This window comes from Pongo abelii, chromosome 4 (assembly GCF_028885655.2).
Source record: "Pongo abelii isolate AG06213 chromosome 4, NHGRI_mPonAbe1-v2.0_pri, whole genome shotgun sequence".
Lineage (NCBI taxonomy): Eukaryota > Metazoa > Chordata > Mammalia > Primates > Hominidae > Pongo > Pongo abelii.
Window position 1 is genome coordinate 14,839,111 of NC_071989.2, and position 25,324 is coordinate 14,864,434.

Genomic DNA, 25,324 nt, shown 5'->3' on the forward strand with positions numbered 1-25,324 from the left:
CATAAGACGTTATTTTGTTCATCTCTTTGATAGTAAATTTAAAATGAAACCTGAATGAAATGGGCAGTTTTCTAAGAAAATATAATTTATCAAAATTAATCTCATAAAGGTAGAATATTTCTGTAGACCTATCTTCATGTAAGAGAGAGAGGAAGTTGACAAGGGCACAAAAAACAACCAAACCCAGAGAGTTTCACAAATAATTCATCAAAAATCCGTGAAGTCCCAGTGGCTGCAGTTTTGAGACAGCCTTGTGCTGGTCACAGCCTTCTCACACACATTTGTGGAAGAGGCAAATGGGCCTCATGAAGGCGATAAGGACGTCTAGCCACAACTGCACCACTTCAGGGTGTGTGCACCCTCTTGGCAGCCCATCTTGTCAGGAAGGATCAGATCTAGGACAGGCAGCCGAGGGGCCTGGAGACTCCATTGTTGCAGGTTGAGAAAGCTGGAAGACAGGTCCCCATGGACACTGATGAAGTCTGTGACTTTACCTCCCTGCCCTCTGCAACATCAGGGGCATGTGGAGCCTTTCTCTTTCTTTTCTTTCTTTTTTCTCACTGTTCAAATGAACAGAATTCAAACAGGCTTCAGCTGTCAAGGTGCGGGATGGGGGGGTGCAGAACGTCCTCCCTTCGCTCTCGAAAACAGATGTGATCTGATGAGCGTGAAACAAGCTCTGCTACTCACAGCAAAATGTTTGCTTCCGGTGAAGCTCAATGGCTATTTATTTAAAAGAGTGCATTTATTTTTCAGATCAAACTCTGTTCCTTAACTAACTTAATGTCCTGTTTTTCAAAAATAAGATCAGCAGTTGGTGTGTTTTTTATAGCTCCATGGGTTTTAACGAGATTGTGTGTGCAGTACATACTTTGTGTCCTCAAAGCTCTGCTTAACAATGAGATGAGATTGTCTGTTACTGTTTAGAGGAGAAAATAGAACAAGTATTAGAGATTTTAGTTTATTAATATCCAATGTTTTAAGTGAGGTATTGTTTTTGCATTTTGTATTGTGCTGTTCAAACCAAGAATAAATTCATCACATTTTCTTCCAGTTCAATCATATCTATATATCCAGTTTGTTGCTTTGGGAATGTCAAAAGAACTATAAATCTTAGGTGTTCTGTGAATCCAGGTAAAACAACGAGATTAATATGTACCAAATTAAAAGCAATCAGTCACCAGTCATTGTCACATTAATCCAAGGAGAGAAGTCACCAATATTCAACTTACAGATTTGCTGAACACTTGCAAAGATTTGTGTGAGGTTCTACTGGGGATATAGCAATAAAAACAATCGCCTATAGAAACCAAAAGCCAGTGGGGGAAAGAATGTATTGCAGAAGTAATTAAGACAAGTGTGATTACTATTTTGTATAGAGGAATAGGATGCAGGTTGCTAGATGGAGATTAATTTTACCTGGGTGATTTGTATGCATTGGAGTATGAGTCAAAGCTCTAATAGGATAATCAGGAAACAAACCAAGTTTGTTTAAACTATAGATTGCTGAAATTGCTTCATAGTCCACCAACAGGGAACGCAGGCACCATGTCCAGGTGCCACACTGGCCTGACCCACGCGCATCCCAACAGCTCATTTGGCAGGAATATAACCAGTAAGAAAATTGCTAGATATTAAATATGTGTGATATGTCCAAAAATGGGTGCAGCACTCTGACATAAGCAAGTATAACATTTCTACTTATTTGATAAAAAGAAATAGAATATATTAATGTATGTAAATTCACTATCCTTTTCATTCCAACTTTCCTCTTTTGTCCACCTCCTTTGACTCTATTTTTTGATTAATAGTTGGGTTTTTTGTGTTATTAAATACTATAATTTCACAAACATAAAGATTTTATAATTTCACAAATACGTTTTCTGTATTTTCTGACTTTGGGTATTTTCTTGTCTTAGTTTCAGCCAATCATGGGCTGTGGGCAGTAAGTGGTGTTGATTATCTCAATTTCTTGCAGGCGCTGGAGGATCGCCCCAGCTCACTCCTTGTTGAACAGGGAGATAGTAGCAGCCCTTCCTTCAACCCTTCGGATAATTCCCTTCTCTCTTCCTCCTCGCCCATTGATGAGATGGAAGAAAGGAAATCCAGCTCTTTAAAGAGAAGACAGTAAGACAGAAATGTTTTCATTCTTATTGTTCTCCGGGTTCCGTCCTGTCTTTGTTGCCTTCAAAAATGTGACTGAGATTCAGCTCTGAATTACTGAGATGAGGAGCTCCAGGGCCTCTCATTGAGTAACTGTATGTACGTAAAAGACTCAGGACCTAATAAGGGCACAGTATTCCATAGCCGCAGTTTCTTGTTTTATTTGTATATGATACTTCGTAAGTAAGAATGATGGAAGACAAAAATGTCTTCTGCCACATCTGGTGAGAAACTCCTAGACTTTTTATTGTACATGTGATTGTGAAAGAAAAAGTAATGTAAAATTAGAACCAGTCCCCAAAACTTGAATATTCTTTGAACATTCTTTACTGGTTTCTCAATGCCAGTAAAGCAGCATATGGTGAAAAGAATCCTGAAAAATGTTACAAAAGGTTTAAACTTGCCTTTGGAGAAGAAAAAAAAAAAAAAAATCAGCTGCAAAACGGCAGAAACTGGGTGTTTCATTCAGCACTGTATCCCAGCACCTCCGATGGTGTTGGACACGTGAGAGGTACCAGGTTGATGTTGGTTGAATAACTGAACAACACATGGATGAACCTTTTCAGGCCATTTGAGGTTGTTTGCTGTACTGATCAAATGATTGTCTTCTATTATCTGAGTGGCCTTAAACGGTTACTGAATGTTACAAACAGAAATACTTGTGAGTAATGTGATTAGACCCAAGGCTTTAAACATCTGATTTAAAAGTTTTTCTTGTATAGACAGTGAAGGTTAAAATGACTTAATCATTTTTTAAAAGCCACTTCCTTTACTGTCACGGCTTTGTCAGAAAGTTATGTCTAAGCTTCATTGTTGTCCCTGTATGCGATCAGAATCCAGAAGGGTGAATTCACCCTGATTGCCCTCATGCACTGTGCCTAAGTGTCTTTTGCCCTCCAGAGCTCTCGTGGGTCACCCACTTGAACCTGTAAGTGATTTGGGACTCTCCAGAATTTAACACCTAAATGTACAAAATTGATACATTACTATTCAGTAGTAGAAGGAGTCCATCCTGACCAGGAGCAAAGGTACAAAAAAATTCATTTAGAAAACAGAGTTTGCATGATAAACACTATTTTTCTCTCTCCAGCTACGTTTTGCAAGAGTTAGTGGAGACAGAGCGTGACTATGTGCGGGACCTTGGCTATGTGGTTGAGGTGCGTATTGCCAGAAATTTAGTGACTTTGTATCAGTTCCAATTGTTGTCCAAAGTAGTATCGTTTTAGACAGTTGAACACCTCTCAAAAGCTTTAAAAACATTTTTGACCCAAAATAAAAAATGACCAACGAAGTATTTCTGAAAAATTAAGTTTAGTCAATTGTCTTTACCATCTGTATTCAGTTGTAAATGCTTCTTTTTCCCATAGTGTATCTTGACATAATCTTTTTTAACAATTGAAATTTACAATTATTATAAATAATTTGATATTATTATTAAATGATACTAAGTAAGTATGTTGTAGTTAGTAGACAGGAATCTTGCCTTAATTGTATCACCACAGAAATGAAGACCTTACTCATTGAAAAAGTCAGTGTGGCCCAGCTGTGGATTCGGTTCCATCCTGAATCCACCCAGTTTCAGAGCCTGGACTGTGGCTGCACCAGGTCATTTACTGATCGTTTTGTACAGAATACATTGCCATTTCCATTGACCAGAAGTTGCCAAGCACTGTAGCCATAGCAAACCACTGCCTTTTGTACTGGATCGAGAGCCGTCTCTAGGCTAATCCCTGCCAGTCAATTCGGGGATTAGTCAGATTAAGAAACTCAACTCATCAAAAAGCTATTTTTGTGGTATAAAATTTTATGTGTATTCTTTCATCTTTGCAAATTTGTACAGGACAATACTTTTTGGTTACACATCCCATTAAAAGTACCAGCTATTACAGTTAATTGCGTAACACAAAAGATTTAACATGCTTGATTTGTCTGCAGTCATTGTTCACAATGAGATAAGCAACCTGAGTACTTAAGAGGTTCTTGTACAGACTTAAATAGAAATTTTAAGCCACATTTTAGCAGCATATTCAATCAACTGTTTAAAAATCAATTTATAAAAATAATATTGTTAAACCCTTATTTAACAGATTACACAAATAATCCAAAAAGAAAAGAAAATCTTTCTAAGAGATAAATGCTGAAAACAGGAGATATGATTCTGACCAAATATTTAATATTTACAAACTGTTTTAATGAAACCATTTACATTTATTTAAACTTCTTTAATTCCTTAGAAGATTTTTGATCTGTGAATGCTAAACAGTCCAGGGAAAGAAAATTACAGCAATGAATGTAATAGGTATATTCCAAGTATCAGTTAAGGATACTTTTCATATTGAGTTTTTTGTTTGTTTTTAGACAACTGGTTACAAGACAGTGCATGCATCCATTTTGCCCTCTGTGACTATTAATCAATAAGCCACTAGTTGATTCAGACATATTCCATGAAATACACTTATCGTAACTGTTTAATTGTAGGGCTACATGGCACTTATGAAAGAAGATGGTGTTCCTGATGACATGAAAGGAAAAGACAAAATTGTGTTTGGCAACATCCATCAGATTTACGACTGGCACAGAGAGTACGTAAACATGCATTGTGCCCGATGGTGTGCAAAGTGCCCGCACTTGCTAAACCAAGGCAGGCCAGGCCAAAGGGAATTTATTCTGTTCATTGTATTACCTGTGTGGCCTCCTGGAGGGAGCTGGTGCAAAGGAGATATTGATGTACCCAGGAGTTCTGCAGTAGCATTTGGTGGCATGGAGAGAGTCTCGTCTCTTCTTCGTGCTGGTCCATGTCGAGAGTCTGTGGAAGGGAGTAGCTGGAAGCACCAGCGTGGAGCCAGCTGCCAGAGCTGCTGGCCTGGTCCTGACCTCGAGCCCTCCGCCTCCCTGCTGTACACTTCCATTCTTCATCTGCACACACCCACATTACAATGTGGGTTTTTTGTGAAGAGTGACTGAGTTAATACTTTTACCTCATGGGTTTTTTGTGAAGAGTGACTGAGTTAATACTTTCACAAAGCGCTTAGAACAACATCCGCATAGAATAAGCCTCAATAAGTATTTCTAACTAGAATTGCAGCCATCTTTAGAATAAATACACGTCATCATTAGAGGACCTTGAAGACACTCATTTGTCCAATTATTTTATGTTATTTTTATTTTTTAGAGACAGGGTCTCGCTCTGTCACCAAACTGGAGTGTAATAGTGCGATCGTAGCTCACTACAGCCTTGAACTCCTGGATTAAAGTGATCCTCCCGCCTCAGCATCTCTCAGCATCTCTAGTAGCTGGGCCTACAGGCATGCAGCACCATGTGCAGCTAACTTTTTTGGTTTTCGTAGAGACACGGGCTTGCTGTGTTGCCTAAGCTGGTCTTGAACTCCTGGGCTCAAGCAGTCTTCCCACCTCGCCCTCCCAAAGTGCTGGGATTACAGGCATGAGCCACCACGCCTGGCCCACTTCAATTTTAATGGAAAAAGTAGACATGATTGCCCATGAAATTCAACTCTGATCCCACTACATTCCCCACACCTATCCTAATCAGGAGGCGATCCATCTTGGGGGCTGGTGCTACGTAGCTCACCTTGGCTACCAGAGCTTGTCAACATACCTATCCCTTTAGATCACTTCGCTTAAACTTTAAAAATCCTTAATCATCTGAGGATTGCTTAATGCTGGCCACTGGTCTTCCAGTGGAATGTTCCAGATGCACTGTTTGCTCCGGTTACCTGGCCGGGCCTTCTGCTCTCCTGTCTTGATGCAACTGCTCCTCCCTCTGCACAGGATGGAGCACGATGTCATCACCTCCAAAGCTCTGGCCTCTCTCTGAAGCTGAGCTCCAATACTTGCTTCTCCATTAGGCCTGGGTGTTGCCAGTCAGACTCCTTCTCTTCTGCAGAAGCAGATGGGAATATGCTCTTTTAAACTATGAAATACTGGACAGATATGAGGAGGAACTACCGTGGCATGTATCAAGTAGTGTTGTTATTTCTGTACTTCTCCCTCCTAATGGAATGTAAAACCTTTGAACCCAGGTCAGAGAGGTCTTCATTTTCATATCCCCTGTGATGTCTAATTTATTTGGATTTACAGATAAATGATTGGTAAACTTTAGAAACAGCACTCCAGTTTATAGCTCTGTGCTGTAGACTTACCAAACATCTACAGTGAAACCAATTCAAAAACGGATATTTTGTATTATGATTTAGTCTCCTACTTCCAAGGCTAGTTTTTAAGGCTGTGAAGGGAAGCTGAAAATGACACAGTGTTTCTGGGATGACCAGACAGAGACACTGCATCCAGAGATGCTGTCTGCCTCAGCGGGGATACTAAATCCCTCAGTACAACATTAATTGGCATGGTGGTTTGTGGATTAATGTAATACCAAATACTAACATAAATAAAAATATATTTAAGTGATAACTAAGGTGGACATATATCTTAAAAGACAACTACAGCCCAGGAAACAATGAACATTGTCCTACAGCTATTTTGTCACTGTGATGATACCTAATTTTAATCTTAAAGGGAGCTGATATTTATAACCTAGAAGTTGATTTTGATAACATTTGAGGAAACTTCATAAAGCTGGCACAGGTAACATATTTAGTTTTGTATATCTGCTGTCCAGTTTGAGTCTCTAAAAATTATCTTAGAATGAATATGAAATTTGCAGGTATAAAGACCAAGTTTTCAGAAATAAAAAATGTCCAAGTACTTTGAAACATCTATTTTTCACTCATTATTCAGCCTAGGATATTAGCACTTGTGTCCTTGAACAGAGATGAGAATGTTTGTTGTCCAGAGACCAGGAAGGTCGCCAGCCAAGGGATGTACAGCTGTGCCTCATCTTCTGTGACTTTGTATTCCTTTATGCTTTGTAGCTTAACAAAAGTTTTTCCTTGTACTTCTTAAGTTTCCATATATTTGTTAAATATATACTTCACACTTCACAGTTGCTCATGTCAGAACAGACTATTGAAAATGTAAACCTGGCCAGGCACGGTGACTCACGTCTGTAATCCCAGCATGTAGGGAGACCAAGGCAGGTGGATCACTTGAGGTCAGGAGTTCGAGACCAGCCTGGCCAACATGGTGAAACCCTGTCTCTACTAAAAATGCCAAAAAATTAGCCAGGCATAGTGGTGCACGCCTGTAACCCCAGCTACTTGGGAGGCTGAGGCAGGAGAATCGCTTGAACCCAGGAGGCGGAGGTTGCAGTGAACGAAGATCACACCACTGCACTCCAGCCTAGGTGATAGAGTGACACTCTCTCAAAAAAAAGAAAAAAGAAAAAAAAATGTAAACCTAAATCTAAAATTAGAAGGCCACACTGGAAATAGTTCTAATATTTTCTCCTTTCTTTTCAGCTTTTTTTTAGGAGAGTTAGAGAAGTGCCTTGAAGATCCAGAAAAACTAGGATCCCTTTTTGTTAAACACGTAAGTACGATAGCATTGCTTATATTCTGTTCTGATGATGTCATCCTTAGTCATTGGTTTGTCAGATTAAAGGAGAACTCAAGTGCGTATGTTTAAGATAAAATCAAACTGCATGGTGTTAATGAGTTGAAATTAAAATCCCTTCTTCAACATGAGTTACCTGCTTTCCCAGTCACCTGGCTGAAGTTGGCTATTTGGCTAGCAACAGTACAGGTTGGTTAGAGGAGACCAGAGCCAGGCCTGAACAGTATCATCTGGGGTGTCCGTGAACAGGCGGGTATTGTTGAGTGGAGATGTAACTGTACCTGCAGTGGGTTTAACATAACAGCCAAATAGTGTGTATATCGAAAATAAGTGTATTAACATTAAAGTTTTTTGTTTTTTGGAAAAATCACGATATATTTTTAGAAGTTAGTGACAGGAGTTTTTGCATTTTTGCCAGTCTCTTTAATGTCTCGCTGAATAAAAGACAGCTGGATTTTTATATCTGCTTCTGCATCCAACTCATTGCTATGTTTTTTGGTTCAAGTATCCAAACAAATCCATCCTCACACACATATAGTTAGAAAAGGATGAGTATTTTAATAGCCTTTTCAGATAATTATGTAGTTTTCTTAGACACTACACCAAAACTTGACAACTGATCATTTCTTAAAGGTTAGTTGCAATATGGAATCTGAAAACCTGCCCATGAACTTCTCCCTTGCTGTGACATTAAATGCATTGAACTATTGGGCTTCGAGGCTCCTGCAACCATGTGCAGTCCTGTGACATCAGGCATCAGTCCACTGGAAGATACCAGGTCAAGGACTTAGGCAGATCTTCCAGAGGTTGACACGTTTCATTACACAGTATCCAAAAATCCAGTTTTTGAACTTGACCACCCATCTCTTTGAAGTCTTTAAGTGTTGTGAAGTTCAGAGTGGCAGATATATATTTTCAAAATTTTAATTTTTTGCTTGAAAGCTGTAATTTTCACTAACAAACACTGCCAGTTGTTTGCCTTGAAATGACAGGCTTATTTTGTTCATGTTCGAGAAAATGTCTAGCAGATACCCAAGAGTAAATAATTATAGTTTGTGTCAATCCTTCTTCCAAGTAAAAATGGTGGTCCATAAAATAAAGTGGTTAGTTCCACTCGCAACTCAGTTACATAAGTGCTTTCTCTTGAGACATTTATCAAGTGCAATTAAAGTGTTATGTGGACATCATCTTGTCACAAGAATGTTAAAAAGGTATATACTCCCTGGTTGAGTTTTAATAAAAAGAATAATGTTTACTCGTCCAGGACATTAAGTGAAATTAGTTATTTTTTTTTATTTTTATTTTTTTACCATAAATAAATTTGTGGCGGTGAAGAGTTTTTGCCAAGGTGCCAGCAATTTCACCCACCATTGGTTTTGCACATCAGAACAGATGTCAGCACAATGAAAAGGACAACTGACATCTTAGTGGTATTTAGAAAATAGTTCTGACCGAATGGAGCCACTGAAAGGCCTCAGGGGGCCCTGGGGGTCTGCACACTATACTTCGAGGATCACTGATGATGGAAAGGCTCATTGTCTACATTTTTTTTCCTCTGCCTTTAGGATTTGAGATTAAAGAGCTTTTTCTTCTCTACTAAAACCAACCAGGCTTACTAGGACTATTGGCAGGGTTTGGAGTGATGGCAGTAATTCTTTGTTTAATATTAAGAAGGGTGTTTCGGCCAGGTGCGGTGGCTCATGCCTGTAATCCCAACACTTTGGGTGGCCAAGGCAGGAGGGTTGCTTGAGGCTAGTTTTGAGACCACGCTGGGCGAAAAAGCAAGACTCCATCCCTACCAAAAAAAAAAAATTAAAAATTAGCCAGGCATGGTGACACACATCTGTAATCCTGGCTACTCAGAGGCTGAGATGGGAGGATCGCTGGAGCCCGGGAGTTGAAGGCTTCAGTGAGCCATGATCACACCACTGCCCTCCTGCCTGGGCAACAGAGTGAGACCCTGTCTCTTTAAAAAAAAAAAAAAAAGTTATTTTGCTACCTATGGTATTGGTTGGTATTTGGTACTGTAAAGTGAAGGGTTTGGTGTGTATGGGGAGTGATGGGGAAGGACTGGTTTTGGAGCCACACCGTAGAAGGCTGATCTACATCCTGAATCTGGAATTTACTCCCGAGAGCCTTAGCTATGCAGCTGGGTTTTAAGATGATTCCTTTTATGAACGTGCTGAAATGTGAGTGTACTCTTGTATTCTAATTGAACTTCCCATTGTTATAACCCAACTGTTTGCCTTTTTTATTCCTAGGAGAGAAGGTTGCACATGTACATAGTTTATTGTCAAAATAAACCAAAGTCTGAGCACATTGTCTCAGAATACATTGATACCTTTTTTGAGGTAAGACCTAAGATACAAACAGAAAGTATTTCTGAATCTTTTCTTCCAACTGATTTCCAAAAATTAAAGTATCATTGGTTTCCCAGGAGACTAATTTCCAAAGAAAATTAGCCTGGGTGATAAGACTTCTGAACCTTTCTTTCTTTCCTGTAAATCAGAGAAATGAGTATGAATTTAGTCTGTGGTCATACCCCTGGCATTCAGAAGACTGCAGTCATTGTTAAAAATCAGAGTTTTTATAAGTGTTACACTTAAGTCTCATTACAAAGTCAGAATAATTTATGATCTAAACTTGTAGCCTAAAAATAATATATATATTTATATGAATAAAAGAATGCAATTGAAAAAATGCCTTTAAACAAGCATAAAAGACTGCTTTGAAAAACAACTCAGGTGAAAGTGTAAAACTTGGAAATTCTGTGAACTAGCAAAGCTCTAGTTAGTCTAGTGCTTTTTTCCTCGTTACTTTTACTGCCAATGTTGTAGTCTTTCTGACAATTACAAAGACTAAAAAGTTGCCCTTTAATGAACACCCCATACGATCTTTTCTCTCTCTTGAAACTGCAGGACTTAAAGCAGCGTCTTGGCCACAGGTTACAGCTCACAGATCTGTTGATCAAACCAGTGCAGAGAATCATGAAGTATCAGCTGTTACTGAAGGTGAGGAGGTGGCGGGACAGACTCTGGTGTCAGGAGTGAGTTTGCTGAGAAAATAAGACTGACTCAGTGGGGGAAAGAAGGATTTGGTAGGACAGGGGAATCATCTGTGTAACAAGTATATTATTTCTGATAAGTTAATCCTTAAAAATTTAAGAAAACACTTCAAATGATTTTCTCAATTTTTTATTTACATCAAGTTCAGAATGAAAATATCAGTAAATGATTTTTCTTCTGCTCTATCAACTTTAATTATTTTCTAATCTTCTTGGAACCTTGGATAAAAGTAAATTTGGAATCCCTTTGTATTCCTCTCTGTTGGCTTAACACTAGCCCTTGATTGAGTTAAATTCTTAAGCATAACTGAAGGCAGAGTCATATGTTTTTCCGTGATAAAAGTGACTTCAAGTGTATTGAGATTCCTTCATGTACAACACTTAGGACCTGGATATAGAGAGGGACAAAGAGCTTGTCGTGGATTAAACAGGAACCATCGGATAGATCTGGTCTGACTCTGTATACTGCAGCTTGAAATCCACATAGGAATGCCTTTTTGTTGTGTTACTGAGAGAATAATATGATAAAGTAGAACTAAAGCAATAGACAGGTGTGGTGGTACACACCTGTAGCCCCGGCTGCTTGGGAGGCTGAGGCAGGAGGATAGCTTTGAGGCCAGGAGTTGGAGGCTGCAGTGAGCTATGATTGCTCCTCTGAATAGCCACTACACTCCAGCCTGGAGAACATAGTGACAGCTTGTCTATTTAAAAAAAAAAAAAAATTCTTTCAGAACTAAAGTGCTGAATCCCAGTGTCTGGCCAGTGTGAGTGGCCAAAAAGGTTAGCTTGTGTGCCAGTGTCTCATTCCTGTAGTCCCAGCTACTCAGGAGGCCAAAGCAAGAGGATCACTTGAGGCCAGGAGTTCAAGACCAGCTTGAGCAACATAGTGAGACCCTGTCTCTTAAAAAAATAAAAATAAAAGGTCAGCTGCTGTTGTCTTTGTCACCATTATCATGTCCTCTCCATTTCCCTTGCAGGACTTCCTCAAGTATTCCAAAAAGGCCAGCCTGGATACATCAGAATTAGAGGTACATGCATCAGCAGCTGTGCCCGTCCAAATCCCCCCCAGCCTCTTTTCCTAATCCCCGAGTGTCTCCTAACAGTGGTCTGGCCCTGGGAGGGGGTCAGAGCAGTGGGTGACAGAGTCTCTCCAGTGCATCTCCATGAGCCCTGCACACTAGAGGGTGGGGAGGAAGAACAGAACTTCTTCAGGTCAGAGGGTGAGCACATCAGATTTTCCCTAGAGGAGCTTGAGCTTTCACTGTTCTCTCTCCCCTCCCACAGAGAGCTGTGGAAGTCATGTGCATAGTACCCAGGCGGTGCAACGACATGATGAACGTGGGGCGGCTGCAAGGATTCGACGTAATGCGGCTCTTGTTCTTTAAGAGAGCTCCTCTGCCTTCATCTCTTTCTTTTGTCTTGGATTATTTCTCTCCACATGGAGAAAACTGATCCTTTTCACTTGGTTTCCTGGCTTCTCTCACTTCACTTCAATCTGATTGATATTTTATTTCTTTTTTTTTTTTTTTTTGGTGCAATTGATTTGCTTTTTTGGGACTTGCGTGTGCTCAAAGCCCAGCGTCTCATGGCAGAAACAAGCAGAACCGGGCTTTGTCTCTTGGGCCCAGTACTGTAAGAGCTGAGTTTTCTTTCCTCAGCACTTAAGACCATGGTTAGCTATGGATGTAGTAGGACCTCGGAGGTCCCCACTCTCTCATCTCTGGGACTTGATACTTCCTCATTAGTTTAAGATATGTTTGCATGAGTTGCTAGACTATTCATATTACATATTACCTTTAACATATCCTCAAGATGAATTCAGAACCAGAATCTTCTTTTAAAAATTTGACTACTGAGTTAAGGAGGCAGGAGAAGTTTTTATTTTCTTGCCTACTGTTTTGCTAGAGAATTAGCATTGAAAGTTCTTAGTGTTGTGGTTCTCTCTGACGCACACACAGAGGCTGCTGGAGGGCTTCTGAAAACTCCTGTGCATGCCTGATGAGTTCCTGCGGGCGGCCCAGGGACCACACTTTGAGAACCACTGTTCTAGTATAAACCAGACATTTAAAATTCCACTTTTAATCTGTGACCGTAATTGAGGCGCCAGAGGTCTATACAAATGTTGGCAAGAATTTTATTTAGATAATTATTCTGTTTAGAGCCAAGAACAGTAAAAGAAAAAAAAATTAAGCTCCATAAATTAATAAAAGAAAAATACATTATTCTATAGGAGGAAATCTAAAGAAAACAGAGCTTCAGATAACTTAGAATGCAATGTTTTCTTCTCCCCTTCCTTTTCCCCCTTTATTTCTTGTTTTAGGGGAAAATCGTTGCCCAGGGTAAACTGCTCTTGCAGGACACATTCTTGGTCACAGACCAAGATGCAGGACTTCTGCCTCGCTGCAGAGAGAGGCGCATCTTCCTCTTTGAGCAGATCGTCATATTCAGCGAGCCACTTGATAAAAAGAAGGGCTTCTCCATGCCAGGATTCCTGTTTAAGAACAGTATCAAGGTAATGTGTGTCTGTGTGTGAGTTCTCTGTGCCAGCGCATGTACCCATCACACCGATACACTGTTTCCTTTTAATGATGACATACCCTGATGCTTGGTTTGAGTATTTGAGAATTTTCTAGTATATTTCAGAGCCTTTGAATTCACCCCATTTCTCTGTTTACTGTCTGTGTTCTTGAGTGGCTGATGTCTTGTACACACCTCTATGTGACCACAGCCATTCATTCTTACCATGATGAGAACTGGTCATGGATAGTGTTTATGCACCCCCTTCTCTAGGACCGCGGAAAACTGGTTTAAATTTGTTAGCACGGATTTGGGGGATTGCTCTATGATCAGAGAAAAAGCTAACTCGGTGTCTTCTTCTCTTCCTCCACTCACCAAGGAGGTACTGAGCACTCAGCAACAGGCATGAGGGCTCCAGGAATGGCCCAGCTGGATGCCCTCCCTGCCCTGATGTATATTATCCTCTAATAGGAAAGGAAGACAGAGGGACAAAGAAAATAATTGCAAATGGCCCTGAAGTCTGTAAAAGGGACAAACCAAGGATGAGGTAGAGAAGAGCAGAGGGCAGGCCTGAGGTCCCAGCAGATGACTTCTGGGAGATACATGCCCCCGCCAGGGTCCTCCTGGCTCTGCAGCTGTTTAGACCCTGAGGTCAGAAGGGAGATGTACTTCCCTTTGGTAGGGCCTCCTGTCCTCCACCATCAGGGACAGGGAACTCTCAGACCCTGCACACCTGCGGGCCTCACAGCACACAGGCAGAACATTGCGTCCTTCCCCATCCGACTCTCCGCTCAGGCTTTTGTTGGCTGTCCCCAGCAGCCTCCATTTGCCTAAACCCGGGGTGGGTCTGTCCACGGGCACAGATGCCAGGCTGGGGTCCTCTGCCCACCAGCACCTAGGAGGGCTCTGGAGCCAGACAGCTGGAGAAGGAGGCTGCCTCTGCATGAGGCTGGGCTGCGGGCCCTCGCACCTCCCACCATCCACCTGCCCCTCCAGACTCCGCCTTTTGAGGCCCCTCACCCTGAGGCCATGTCAGGCACAGACCCTCTGGGCTCACCACTACACCTGAGCCTCCACCCATCCCCTGAACTGTGCGCCCATCCCCTGAACTGCACCCATCCCCTGGACGGCAGCCATCATCTGAACTGTGCACCCATGCCCTGAACTGTGTACCCATACGCTGAACTGCACCCATACGCTGAGCTGCACCCATCCCTTGGACTGCAGCCATCATCTGAACTACACCCATCCCCTGCACTGCACCCATCCATCCCCTGCACTGCACCCATCCCCTGAGAACTGCACCCATCCCCTGCACTGCACCCATCCCCTGAGAACTGCCTACCCATTCTCCTCACAAGTCTTTTGGCAGAAAATCACTCCAGCACTGTAGGAATTTCGTATATATTTTTTACATATTTTTATAAAATTATTTGACACATTTTAATCATGATATCACCTACACTTTTATAACATAGGTTTTATTGATATTTGAGATTTGTTTAATGGTGTCATTTACTCCCTGGGAAGTAAGTAAGGATAAATACTGAGGCACCACAGAGGGGTTTGGGAAACAGGTAATCCCAGACCCGTATTTCTAGTTAATTGTTCAGGCTGTTAGTTCAAACTATTAGTTTAACAGCCTTGTAATCCCCATGTACCTGAGTTAAAAGGCATTAAAAAGCTTCAGATGTTTTCTGAGGCAGTAAAAATGGCAGTTCAACTGAAAAGTGCTTGTTTCAGGATTGAGGTAGGATGAACTTCACTTCGCACTTGGCCAGTGGGGATCAATGTGCTTTAATTTTTTGTTGTGATAAAATACACATAACATAAACGTTCCATCTTTAATTACCTAGCTCCGTGGGATTAAGAACATTCATGTTGTGCAGCCATCACCATCATCTGTCTTCACAACTCTTCATCTTGCAGAGCTAAAGCCCTGTAAAGCTTCATGTTCATATTCATGTTCTGCATTAAACACTAACTCCCCACTTCCCCACCCCCAAGTCCTTGGCAACCTCCACTCTACTTCCTATCCCCACATTTGACTACTCTAAGGACTTCCTGTAAGTGGAATCATAACAATAGTTGTATTTTGAGACTGGCATATTTCACTTAGCATAACGTCTTCAAGGTTCATCCATGTCGTATTGTGTGTCAGAATTTCTTTCCTCATTAAGGCTGAAAAACTGTTCACATAGCCCACATTTTCTTTGTCCATTCATCAGTCAGTGGACACATGGCTTGCTTCCTTTCCACCTGTTAGCTATTATGAATAATTTTTTTTTTGTTTTTTTTTAAGGTGAGTTGCCTTTGCCTGGAGGAAAATGTGGAAAATGATCCCTGTAAATTTGCTCTGACATCAAGGACGGGTGACGTGGTAGAGACCTTCATTTTGCATTCATCTAGTCCAAGTGTCCGGCAAACTTGGATCCATGAAATCAACCAAATTTTAGAAAACCAGCGCAATTTTTTAAATGGTAATGTGTGTTCTTTTACTAGATGTGAGCTTTCTTTCCTCGTGTACTCACTTGTGTTTATCTTCCCTCTCCCATTCATATCCATAGTAATGACAGAACTTAGCACTCACCACTCTTCAGGCACTGCCTACATATTGCTTTATTTCATCTTCACAACCACCCTTTGTGGCCAGTACTATTATTACCCCGCTTTACAGATGAGAAAGCTGGGGCACTGAGCGGCTGAGTAATTTGCCCTGAGTCCCACAAATTGTTGAGGGCAGCAGAGTCAGGATGCAGAGTGGCCATCTGGCTCTTGGTCTGTGCCCCTCACAGCTACACTGTCCCACACATAACATGTACGAGGGCCCAGTCCTAGGAAGAGGAGTTTGCGAGAACATGAGATGGCATTGGCCAGAGACATTCACGAGGGCCTTGCACACCCACACCTCCTTTCCCCATTAAAAAAATAAGATACGGGGGCCGAGCGTGGTGGCTCAAGCCTATAATCCCAGCACTTTGGGAGGCCAAGGTGGGCAGATCACCTGAGGTCAGGAGTTTGAGACCAGCCTGACCAACATGGAGAAACCCTGTCTCTACTAAAAATACAAAAAAATTAGCCGGGCGTGGTGGCACATGCCTGTAATGCCAGCTACTCAGGAGGCTGAGGCAGGAGAATCACTTGAACCTGGGAGGCGGAGATTGCTGTGAGCTGAGATCACACCATTGCACTACAGCCTGGGCAACAAGAGTGAAACTCGGTCTCAAAAAAAAAGAGACGGTTCAGTCCTTCCCTGCTTCCGTGACTTGAGGGATTGCAGAGATGCTGCAGAACACAGCGGGCGTGGCCACACCACCCTTCCATTGCCTCTTAATGTATTTGATCTCTTTGCAACTGATGGCTTCAACACTAGCTTTTAATTTGGTGATCAGCAAAGAACTTTGAGAATTCAGTCCGAAGCTATGTGCCCATGTCATCTGTGTCTTCTGGGTTCTTTGCTTCATGTTCATATTCATGTTCTGCATCCATGCCTGCTCAAGCTCAATAGGATGTTGTAATGTTCTCTGTCATAAGAAAGCCACCTCTACACCTTGCATGACGTTCAAGAGCCAGGAACATAGGCACTCAGTGAAAAATCTCAAGCCTCACGGCATTTTTAGCCAAGTGTTATCTGCTGCCTGGGTGTTAACTCCAAGTTTCCATCCTGCTGCAAGCTGATAATCGTTCACATCTGCAGCTAGGGGTGGGCGCTTGAGGATAGGGAGGGACAGTTCCTCGGGCGCGGAGAGGTTTAATGTGTTGTTCTTATGTGGTGCATTGAGTTCCAATCCATAGCTTGAAATTGAGAATGCTCTAAATTTTCATCAGTCTTTAAAATAGAATGAACTGCCCCCAGATTGCACGCATGGTCTATGATGTCAGAGTTTACTTGACACCCACTCAGTTGAGTAACTAATAATACCTGTCCCAGAGGATTAAGGGAGATCGCTAATGGGGTAGGAGCTTGGGACCCTTTCACCTGCTTCTTGCACACCCCTTGCTCCTGGAAGAGGCTGTGGCCAGCACAGAGTTTGTAGACTGCCTCTGGCTCCATAACGCTTGCTCACACATGCCTGGGGCTGGGGCTGGGGGGACTGCATCTGCTTGTCATATTTTTCAAAGGCTTTAACACTTCAAGAGTTTGTTCATGTTTCCATATACGTTATTTTGGCCTGATTCCTATGTTTTTCTACAATGAAGATGTAAGAAAACTCAGGCACCCAAGTCAAGAGATGGGACAGCCTCCCACCCCAGGGGCCTCGGGGGGCACCTTAGCTTCCCTCGGGACTGTGTTCAGCCTGCAGAGCAGAGGTGGCCTATGAAACCGCCTCCACGGCAGCCCCAGGGTTTCTTTTTCACCCCAGGACTCTGGTTTAGGAAAGACCTTTGCGGAAGCCAGTTGGTAGCTGGAGGAGTTCTAGTCAAATCTGCTGCCTTGGTCTTCCCGTCCACACTGGCCTTTTGTCCGGGATGTGTTGAGGAATGCGGCCCCTTCCACCCGCTGCACTCAGCCGGCATCCCAATCCCTTGGCAAGCAGGGGTCTCTTCTAGCTCTCCTGATGGGTGGGCTTGCTCTGCGCACCTGCACGGGTGGCTGCCCCATGACCCATCCCAGGGTGGGCCCTGTTCCTCCCTCACCCCGCGGCGTGCTCCTTGGCGCCCTGACCCAGTCTCTCCCGCTGTCTTGTCTTACAGCCTTGACATCGCCAATCGAGTACCAGAGGAACCACAGCGGGGGCGGCGGCGGCAGCGGGGGCAGCGGAGGGGGTGGGGGCAGCGGCGGCGGCGGGGCCCCCAGTGGCGGCAGCGGCCACAGTGGCGGCCCCAGCAGCTGCGGCGGCGCCCCCAGCACGAGCAGGAGCCGGCCCTCCCGGATCCCCCAGCCTGTCCGACACCACCCCCCCGTGCTGGTCTCCTCTGCAGCCTCGAGCCAGGCAGAGGCAGACAAGATGTCAGGTACGTCCACCCCCGGGCCCTCCCTGCCTCCCCTCGGCGCGGCCCCCGAGGCCGGCCCCAGCGCGCCCAGCAGGCGGCCCCCCGGCGCGGACGCCGAGGGGTCCGAGCGAGAAGCGGAGCCGATCCCCAAGATGAAGGTGCTGGAGAGCCCCAGGAAATGCGCCGCGAACGCCTCGGGGCCGAGCCCAGACGCCCCCACCAAGGACGCGCGCGCGAACCTGGGCACCCTGCCGCTTGGGAAGCCCCGGCCCGGTGCCGCGTCGCCGCTGAACTCGCCGCTCTCCAGCGCAGTCCCTTCTCCTCTCGGCAAGGAGCCCTTCCCCCCCAGCAGCCCCCTGCAGAAGGGGGGCTCCTTCTGGAGCTCCATCCCCGCCTCCCCCGCCAGCCGACCCGGCTCCTTCACCTTCCCGGGGGACAGCGACTCCCTCCAGCGGCAGACACCCCGCCACGCGGCCCCTGGCAAGGATACTGACCGCATGAGCACGTGCTCCTCGGCCAGCGAGCAGTCCGTGCAGTCCACCCAGAGCAACGGGGTAAGCGCGTCGGGGGGCCCGCGCCCTCCCGCCCCCCTGCCTCTGTCCCGCCAGCTCTAAACGCCACCGCGGCTGTTGTCACTAACTCGGCTGCCCAGCGCTCTTCGCCACCCGCTGCGGCCTCTACCTGGGACCAGGCTAACCCTCCTGCGGGCCGGCCCACGGCGCTACTAACTACTCTTTGCTTTGTTCGTGTCTTCTAATAAGAGCAAGCCGATCATTAACCTTCTCAACGCAGCGTCTTTTGGTTTCTTCCATTTCCAACCAGCAGAATATCTTCTTGGAACTTTCTTTTTTAACCTCTGCCTTCCTCACGCACCTGTTTTTTGGAGGGGTCCTTTTCCCTGCTGTCTACCTCCTGTTTAAATTGAAACCTGTACACTTTAAGCTTTTTGCTCATCGCTTGGTTTTGCTCTTTTATGCCTTAAATTATCTTTGCGGCATTTTTGACTCATCTGCTGGGGAAGACCATTCCCTCAAGAAAACTTCCAACAGCAACTCAAAGCAAACTAAGATGACAAAATGGGGGGAAAGAATCTGTCCACTGGGAACGCTTTACGTCACCGTGTTGCTCTGGAAGACAGAGACTGCTCTGGGCACCTGGCGAGGTGGCTCTGCAGTGCAGGCTGGGGCCGGTCCCTGCGGCCTGCTGGGCTCTGGCCTCGTTTGGCCCATCACTCATGCTGCCGTCTCAAGCACAAGGGTTGCTGTGGTGGGTTTTCCCTCTGTTTCCTGCTTCCTCACTGTCCTACCCACCTGTTTCCTATAGGGCAGATGGCCTGGCCCGTAACACTTTCCTGAAGGCATGCATGAGTGAATAGAACTGTTCTAATGAGTGTATGTTGGAACGCTTTATAAATTTTTAAATACATTTCTCTAAAAGGGTCTGTGTCTCTCTTTATATTAAAAAAAAATCTAGCTTTTGCATGTCTTTCTCTTTCCTCTGGACTTATTAATGCCTTAATTGGTTTGACTTGGTCTTATCCTTTCCTACTATTTTTTGTTATGTATTTTGTTAAACTTTAATCGGGGAAGAAATTAACAAATGGGTCTTGATCCATTTATTTACAATTGAAGTTGCCGGGTAGGCATCTGCTGTCATGGCCACCGTACTGTGTCCTGCAGAGCAAGGCGGCCTTTCAGTTAGGTTGGACATGCTAGGTAGGCAGGTATGCTGGGCGGGTGAGCATAGATTTGAGTCCGGTGTGGGGTGGTGGGGAGAAGCAGTCAACCCAGTGACGGGCTATACCCGTCAGCACTTAGTTGGATACTCAATATCCAGGTGTGGCCTTATAGCTGTGACCCTCACTGAATCTGCCAGTTAACATCTAGAGCTCATCATAGCCTGGACACATTCCCATTCAGCACGAGAGGAGATTTCAGAGTCTGTGTTTCAAAATTAACACTTCAACTGCTCCAAGACAGGAGCCAATGCCAGTCTTCTCTGGACATTCATGAGAAGACATGAAAAATGGCCACACCCTGGCTCCATCCTGAATGCTGTCTCTGAGGCCAAGGCGCAATCTGCAAGTGGCATGTGTTCCCACGAGCTTTAGGTTGGGAAAGTTGCTTTTGCTTTCTCTCTTCCTCTTCCTACTTGTTCTCATGTGGCAGGGAACCTGGAAAGGGAACTTGCTGAACAGGATTTCAGACAAGTCAAGATGCCTTACCGAAATGCCCTAGAGGCCTAGGAAGACTCCAGAGCTCCAAAGTGGGGCTTTAAAAATGCCCTCCAGGCTGGGCGTGGTGGCTCACACCTGTAATCCCAGCGCTTTGGGAGGCCGAGACGGGCGGATCACAAGGTCAGGAGTTCGAGGCCAGCATGGTGAAACCCCAGCTCTACTAAAAATAAAATTAGCTGAGCATGGTGGCGCGCACCTGTAGTCCCAGCTACTTGGGAGGCTGAGGCAGGAGAATTGCTTGAACCCAGGAGGCAGTGGTTGCAGTGAGCTGAGATCGTGCCATTGCACTCCAGCCTGGATGACAGAGGGAGACTCCGTCTCAAAAAGCCCCCACGTATTTGTACTTCTGTCCCCCTGGAGATCTGCAAAGGCCTCCTTCCTCCTTGATTACTTCTGTCAAGCTGTCTGTGGTCACAGTCAAGCAGCTGTGCCCAGCCCACAGCCCGGCTCCCTCTTCCCCCTTTAGATGAGCAGCTTCTGCAAAGCTCTGCTGACAGCAGGGGTGACATGGATGTGGATCAACCCAAGCCATGACTGCGCCAGTCCTTCCTGCGGCTCTGTGGTCTGGCCTTTTGGCCTGCTTTATTGAGCAGCAGTAAAAGTGCATGCACATTGGAGTTACTCCAGCCCTGCCTTTCTTGCACAGGCCAGGTGGCCAGTGCCAGCTCACCGACCTTCCACTCTGAGAGACTCATAACCACGCCCACTGGTGGGGTGGTGGTGAGAATTAAGCAGGATAGACTTGAAATGCCTAGTACATAGGAGATGCCCAGAAAATACTAATAGTTACGATTATAATAGCAAAATACTCTAATTATGAGATTGTAGCCTGGTATAAAAGCAGCTATGCTGCAGAAGTTGTTTTTTGTTTACATATTCTTGGAAATTTAGCTTTGTAATCTCAAAACTCTTGGGCGTTGCCATATAAGTCAGAATACTAAAGTCCATGCTAAAAGTATAATGCATAAATGAGTATGCACAAGTCAAAGCCTGCCCTGTACAGCATGCTTTTTAGCTGAAGAGTCACAAGCAAACAGTGGGCACCCACAGGGACAAGAACAGGAAGCAGACTCCTCCACAGCAGAGACAAGGAACAGGAGCTGGGCAGCACCGCCATGTTTTAAGTATGCACCACAGGTCTAGATTCATAGCCCTGGCACCTGGAATTCCCAGTGGCTGGCTTGTTGGCTTTCTCAGGCTTGACCTCATGGAGGAGGGCCAGAGGTCTCTTCCCTCTGGTCCTCTTGGCCAGCTACAGCAGTCCGCCACCTGCTCCAGCATGTACTGATACTGGCTCAGTAGACCAGGGCTGAGAGGCGGTAGAGCAGGGTTGTCTGACTAATTGCATCTGCACTGACCCAGGATCTGCCCAGGGCGTCGGAGAGCCCAGCAGAAGCTAGCACCTTTGGAGCCTTGGGAACCCATGAACATCCCGACAGTACCCTCAGTGGAAGCCTTTGAGCACAAGTTCACGGGAACGAGGCACCAGATGCCGTTTCTCACATCCTAACTCGATAGAGGGGACTTGGGCAAGATGCAGCTTCAGGAGTTGGCAGGGGATCTGCATTTCTTCTCCACCCAGAACCATAGGCCACGCGCTAGATGAGAGTCTGGGACAAACACTGCCATTTGTGTTTCTTCTCAGCAGCTAACACCACTCTGTGTGTGGCCTGGGTAGGGCCTTGAGAAATCTTCTCTGTCTTGCTGTTGCAATCCTGCCTCACTGACTGGGTCACTCACCATATGTTGAGTTCCTGCTGCATGTCAGCCCTGTGACTGAAGAGATCGGGTCCCACAGGGGCAGTGGCATAAGGGTGGGGGTATGCATCCCACACCAGAATCCGTTCCCAAAGCTTGAGTCACAGCACGTGTGGCGAGCGGCACTGGGATGCTTTGTGATGTGTTCCCATGGCAGCAGAGCCTTGGGGACACTTGAGTCATGCCAGATCATAAGACGGACACCGAGCAAGTTCATATTGCTGGAGACAGAGTCGCTCTCCATATGAGCAGAATAGTGATCAATTTATGTTCAGGGGTTCCATGTTCTTCTTTTTGAAGAGAAGAAGTAGAAATGATTAGGCATGTCAGCAACTTAGCATGATTTTAGAGTATGCATTCCCAATGAACATCTATCTGGAAGATTTAAGGACTTCTCTGTTATCTAATCTGTCGGTGAAATGAAGATTAATTTTATATCAATTAATTCTAATACCTTTTTTTAACTGATAATGAGATTCACAGTGATGTGGCTGTGTTTGCTTAGGAGCAACCTAACATGGCATCAGCATGAGGACTAAGATGTTCCCGTGAGGGTGCAAGGAAGACCACAGTGGAACGAGCTTCCAAAACCAAAGAGTCATTATTGCAGTGAATTTTTTAAGAGCGTCCCTAAATTGCTTTCTAGAGAAATTGCATTTCCAGTTATTGAAATAGATGCACACAGTTAGCCAGAGGGTAAAGGAAATGTTGAAAATTTCTCGGTGCTTGCCTGGTGAGCGCTGCACGGGGTCATGGTGCCATGGGGCACACTGACAAGGGATTTCATGTGATCAGGTCTCGTTTCAGTTCCTCCCTGCCTTTCTCTGTCTTCATCTGTCCCTCTGCAGAGTGAAAGCAGCAGCAGTAGCAACATCTCCACCATGTTGGTGACACACGATTACACGGCAGTGAAGGAGGATGAGATCAACGTCTACCAAGGAGAGGTCGTTCAAATTCTGGCCAGCAACCAGCAGAACATGTTTCTGGTGTTCCGAGCCGCCACTGACCAGTGCCCCGCAGCCGAGGGCTGGATTCCAGGCTTTGTCCTGGGCCACACCAGTGCAGTCATCATGGAGAACCCGGACGGGACTCTCAAGTGAGTGCTTGACAGTAACGGCGTCCTGGCAGGCAGCAGAGGGAGGGGGCACAGCACCCATGAGGCACACGACCTCGGACGGGGTAAGCATGTGGAAGGGAGAGCCGCACTGGTATGTTAGAACAGCCTCAGCTCTGAGCACGTGGGAAGGTGGGTGACCCCTCCATCTCACACACTCAGACTCACAGGGTCTTTGAATAATCTGCATTTAGAAATAGTCTGTTCTAGCACATTGTTCAAGAATCGCATTTGACATTTTTGTGTTAATCATAACTCAAGAAAGTGTTGTGGTTTTTTTTGTTTGTTTGTTTTTAAGAAACCTAAGGGGAAAATAGCCCCTATCTTTGTTTCTTTGACATACATTCTTAGGCCCCATATTAGTCAGCGTCCTTCAGAGGAGTGGGACCAGTAGGGAGCATGCGGAGATGTCAGCGTAGACACAGGCACACCTCGGGTTGTTTTGTGCTTTGCTTTAACGTGCTTTGAAGACATTGCCTTTTTTACACGAGTTTTGTGGTAACCCCATGTCAAGCAAGTCTCTCAGTGCCATTTGTCCAACAACGTATGCTCACACTCTGTGTTTGTGTCACGTTTTGGTGATTCTCAAATATTTCATGCATTTTGTTATTGTATTTGTTATGGTGATATGTAGTTAGTGATGTTTGATGTTACCATTATAATTGTTTTGAGGAACAATGAACTGCACACATACAAGATGCCAAACATAATAAACGTGTGTTCTGACTGCTCCACCAAATGTCCATTCCACCATGTGTCTCCCTCTCCTCAGGCCTGCCTGAGACAACAATATCAAAATTAGACCAGTTAATAACCCTACAGTGGCCCCTAAATGTTCAAGTGGAAGAGTCACATGTCTCTCACTTTAAATCAAAAACCAGAAGTTTAGTGAGGAAGGCATGTCAAAAGTGGATATAGGCCGAAAGCTAAGCGCCTCTTGCACCAAACAGTTAGCTAAATTGTAAATGCAAAGGAAATAAAAGTGCTACCCCACTAAACACACAAATAGTAAGAAGGTGAAACAGCCTTTGCTGAGACAGAGAAAGTTTGAGTGGTCTGGATAGAAGATCAAACCAGCCACAACCTTGCCTTAAGCCAAAGCCCAACCCAGAACAAGGCCCCATCTCTCTCCAGTTCTATAAAGGCTGAGAGAGATGAGGAAACTGCAGAAGAAAAGTTGCAAACTAGCAGAGGTTGATTCATGAAGTTTAAGGAAAGCTAATCCTGTAACATAAAAAGGTTAGGGGCCAATGCAGCTGGTGGCTTCGAGTTGAATCCAGTGCGCATTTACCCTTCTGAAAATCCTGGGGTCCTTAAGAACCATGCTAATTATCATCACACCTTATATACCAAAAGGTTAATTCGCTTAAGAAACATGAAGCCAGTTTTGCTGCACTGAGTATTATTTTACCGAATTTGATGGCGGTTTTTACAACTCTTCATCCCCCTGGAATGCCTGCTGTGGTAGAGGCATCTACTCTGCCTGTGCTCTAGAAATGGAACAACAGAGCCTGGCTGACAGCACATCTGTACACCATGTATTTACAGCATGGTTTACTGAGTATTTTAAGCCCAGTGTCGACATGTACTGCTCAGAAAACAAAAATCCTTTCAAAATATTACTGTTCTTTGAAAATGCACCTGGTCACCCAAGAGCTCTGATGGAGATGTGCAAGGAGATTCGTGTTGTTTTCTTGCCTGCTGAGACGATATCCATGCTACAGCCCACAGATCAAGGAGTAATTTGGACTTTCAAGTCTTATTTAAGAAATACATTTTGGGCTGGGCGTGGTGGCTGACGCCTGTCATCCCAGCACTTTGGGAAGCCAAGGCGGGTGGATCACCTGAAGTCAGGAGTTCGAGACCAGCCTGACAAGTATGGTGAAACCTAGGCTCTACTAAAAATACAAAAATTAGCTGGGCGTGGTGGCGTGTGCTTGTGGTCCCAGCTACTTGGGAGGCTGAGACAGAATTGCTTGAACCCGGGAGGCGGAGGTTGCATTGAGCCTAGATCATGCCACTGCACTCCAGCCTGGGCAACAGACTGAGACTATATCTCAAAAAAAAG

The 25,324-nt window shown here is 44.8% G+C and overlaps 1 protein-coding gene across 7 annotated transcripts in view; it reads left to right on the forward strand.

Moving 5' to 3' along the window:
- Window positions 1–25,324, forward strand: part of TRIO (trio Rho guanine nucleotide exchange factor) — a 370,719-nt gene that overhangs the window by 330,129 nt on the left and 15,266 nt on the right. For 6 of the 7 annotated variants that reach the window (XM_024247673.3, XM_063724059.1, XM_063724056.1 and 3 more), the window contains exons 38-49: window positions 1,979–2,127; window positions 3,254–3,320; window positions 4,642–4,745; window positions 7,539–7,608; window positions 9,894–9,983; window positions 10,551–10,643; window positions 11,674–11,724; window positions 11,981–12,058; window positions 13,017–13,208; window positions 15,516–15,693; window positions 17,909–18,702; window positions 22,991–23,238. In XM_024247673.3, coding sequence (XP_024103441.2) covers window positions 1,979–2,127; window positions 3,254–3,320; window positions 4,642–4,745; window positions 7,539–7,608; window positions 9,894–9,983; window positions 10,551–10,643; window positions 11,674–11,724; window positions 11,981–12,058; window positions 13,017–13,208; window positions 15,516–15,693; window positions 17,909–18,702; window positions 22,991–23,238 — 2,114 coding nt within the window. Of the gene's footprint in view, window positions 1–1,978; window positions 2,128–3,253; window positions 3,321–4,641; window positions 4,746–7,538; window positions 7,609–9,893; window positions 9,984–10,550; window positions 10,644–11,673; window positions 11,725–11,980; window positions 12,059–13,016; window positions 13,209–15,515; window positions 15,694–17,908; window positions 18,703–22,990; window positions 23,239–25,324 lie in introns of those variants that run through there. The other variant, XM_054555417.2, reaches the window with a different exon arrangement.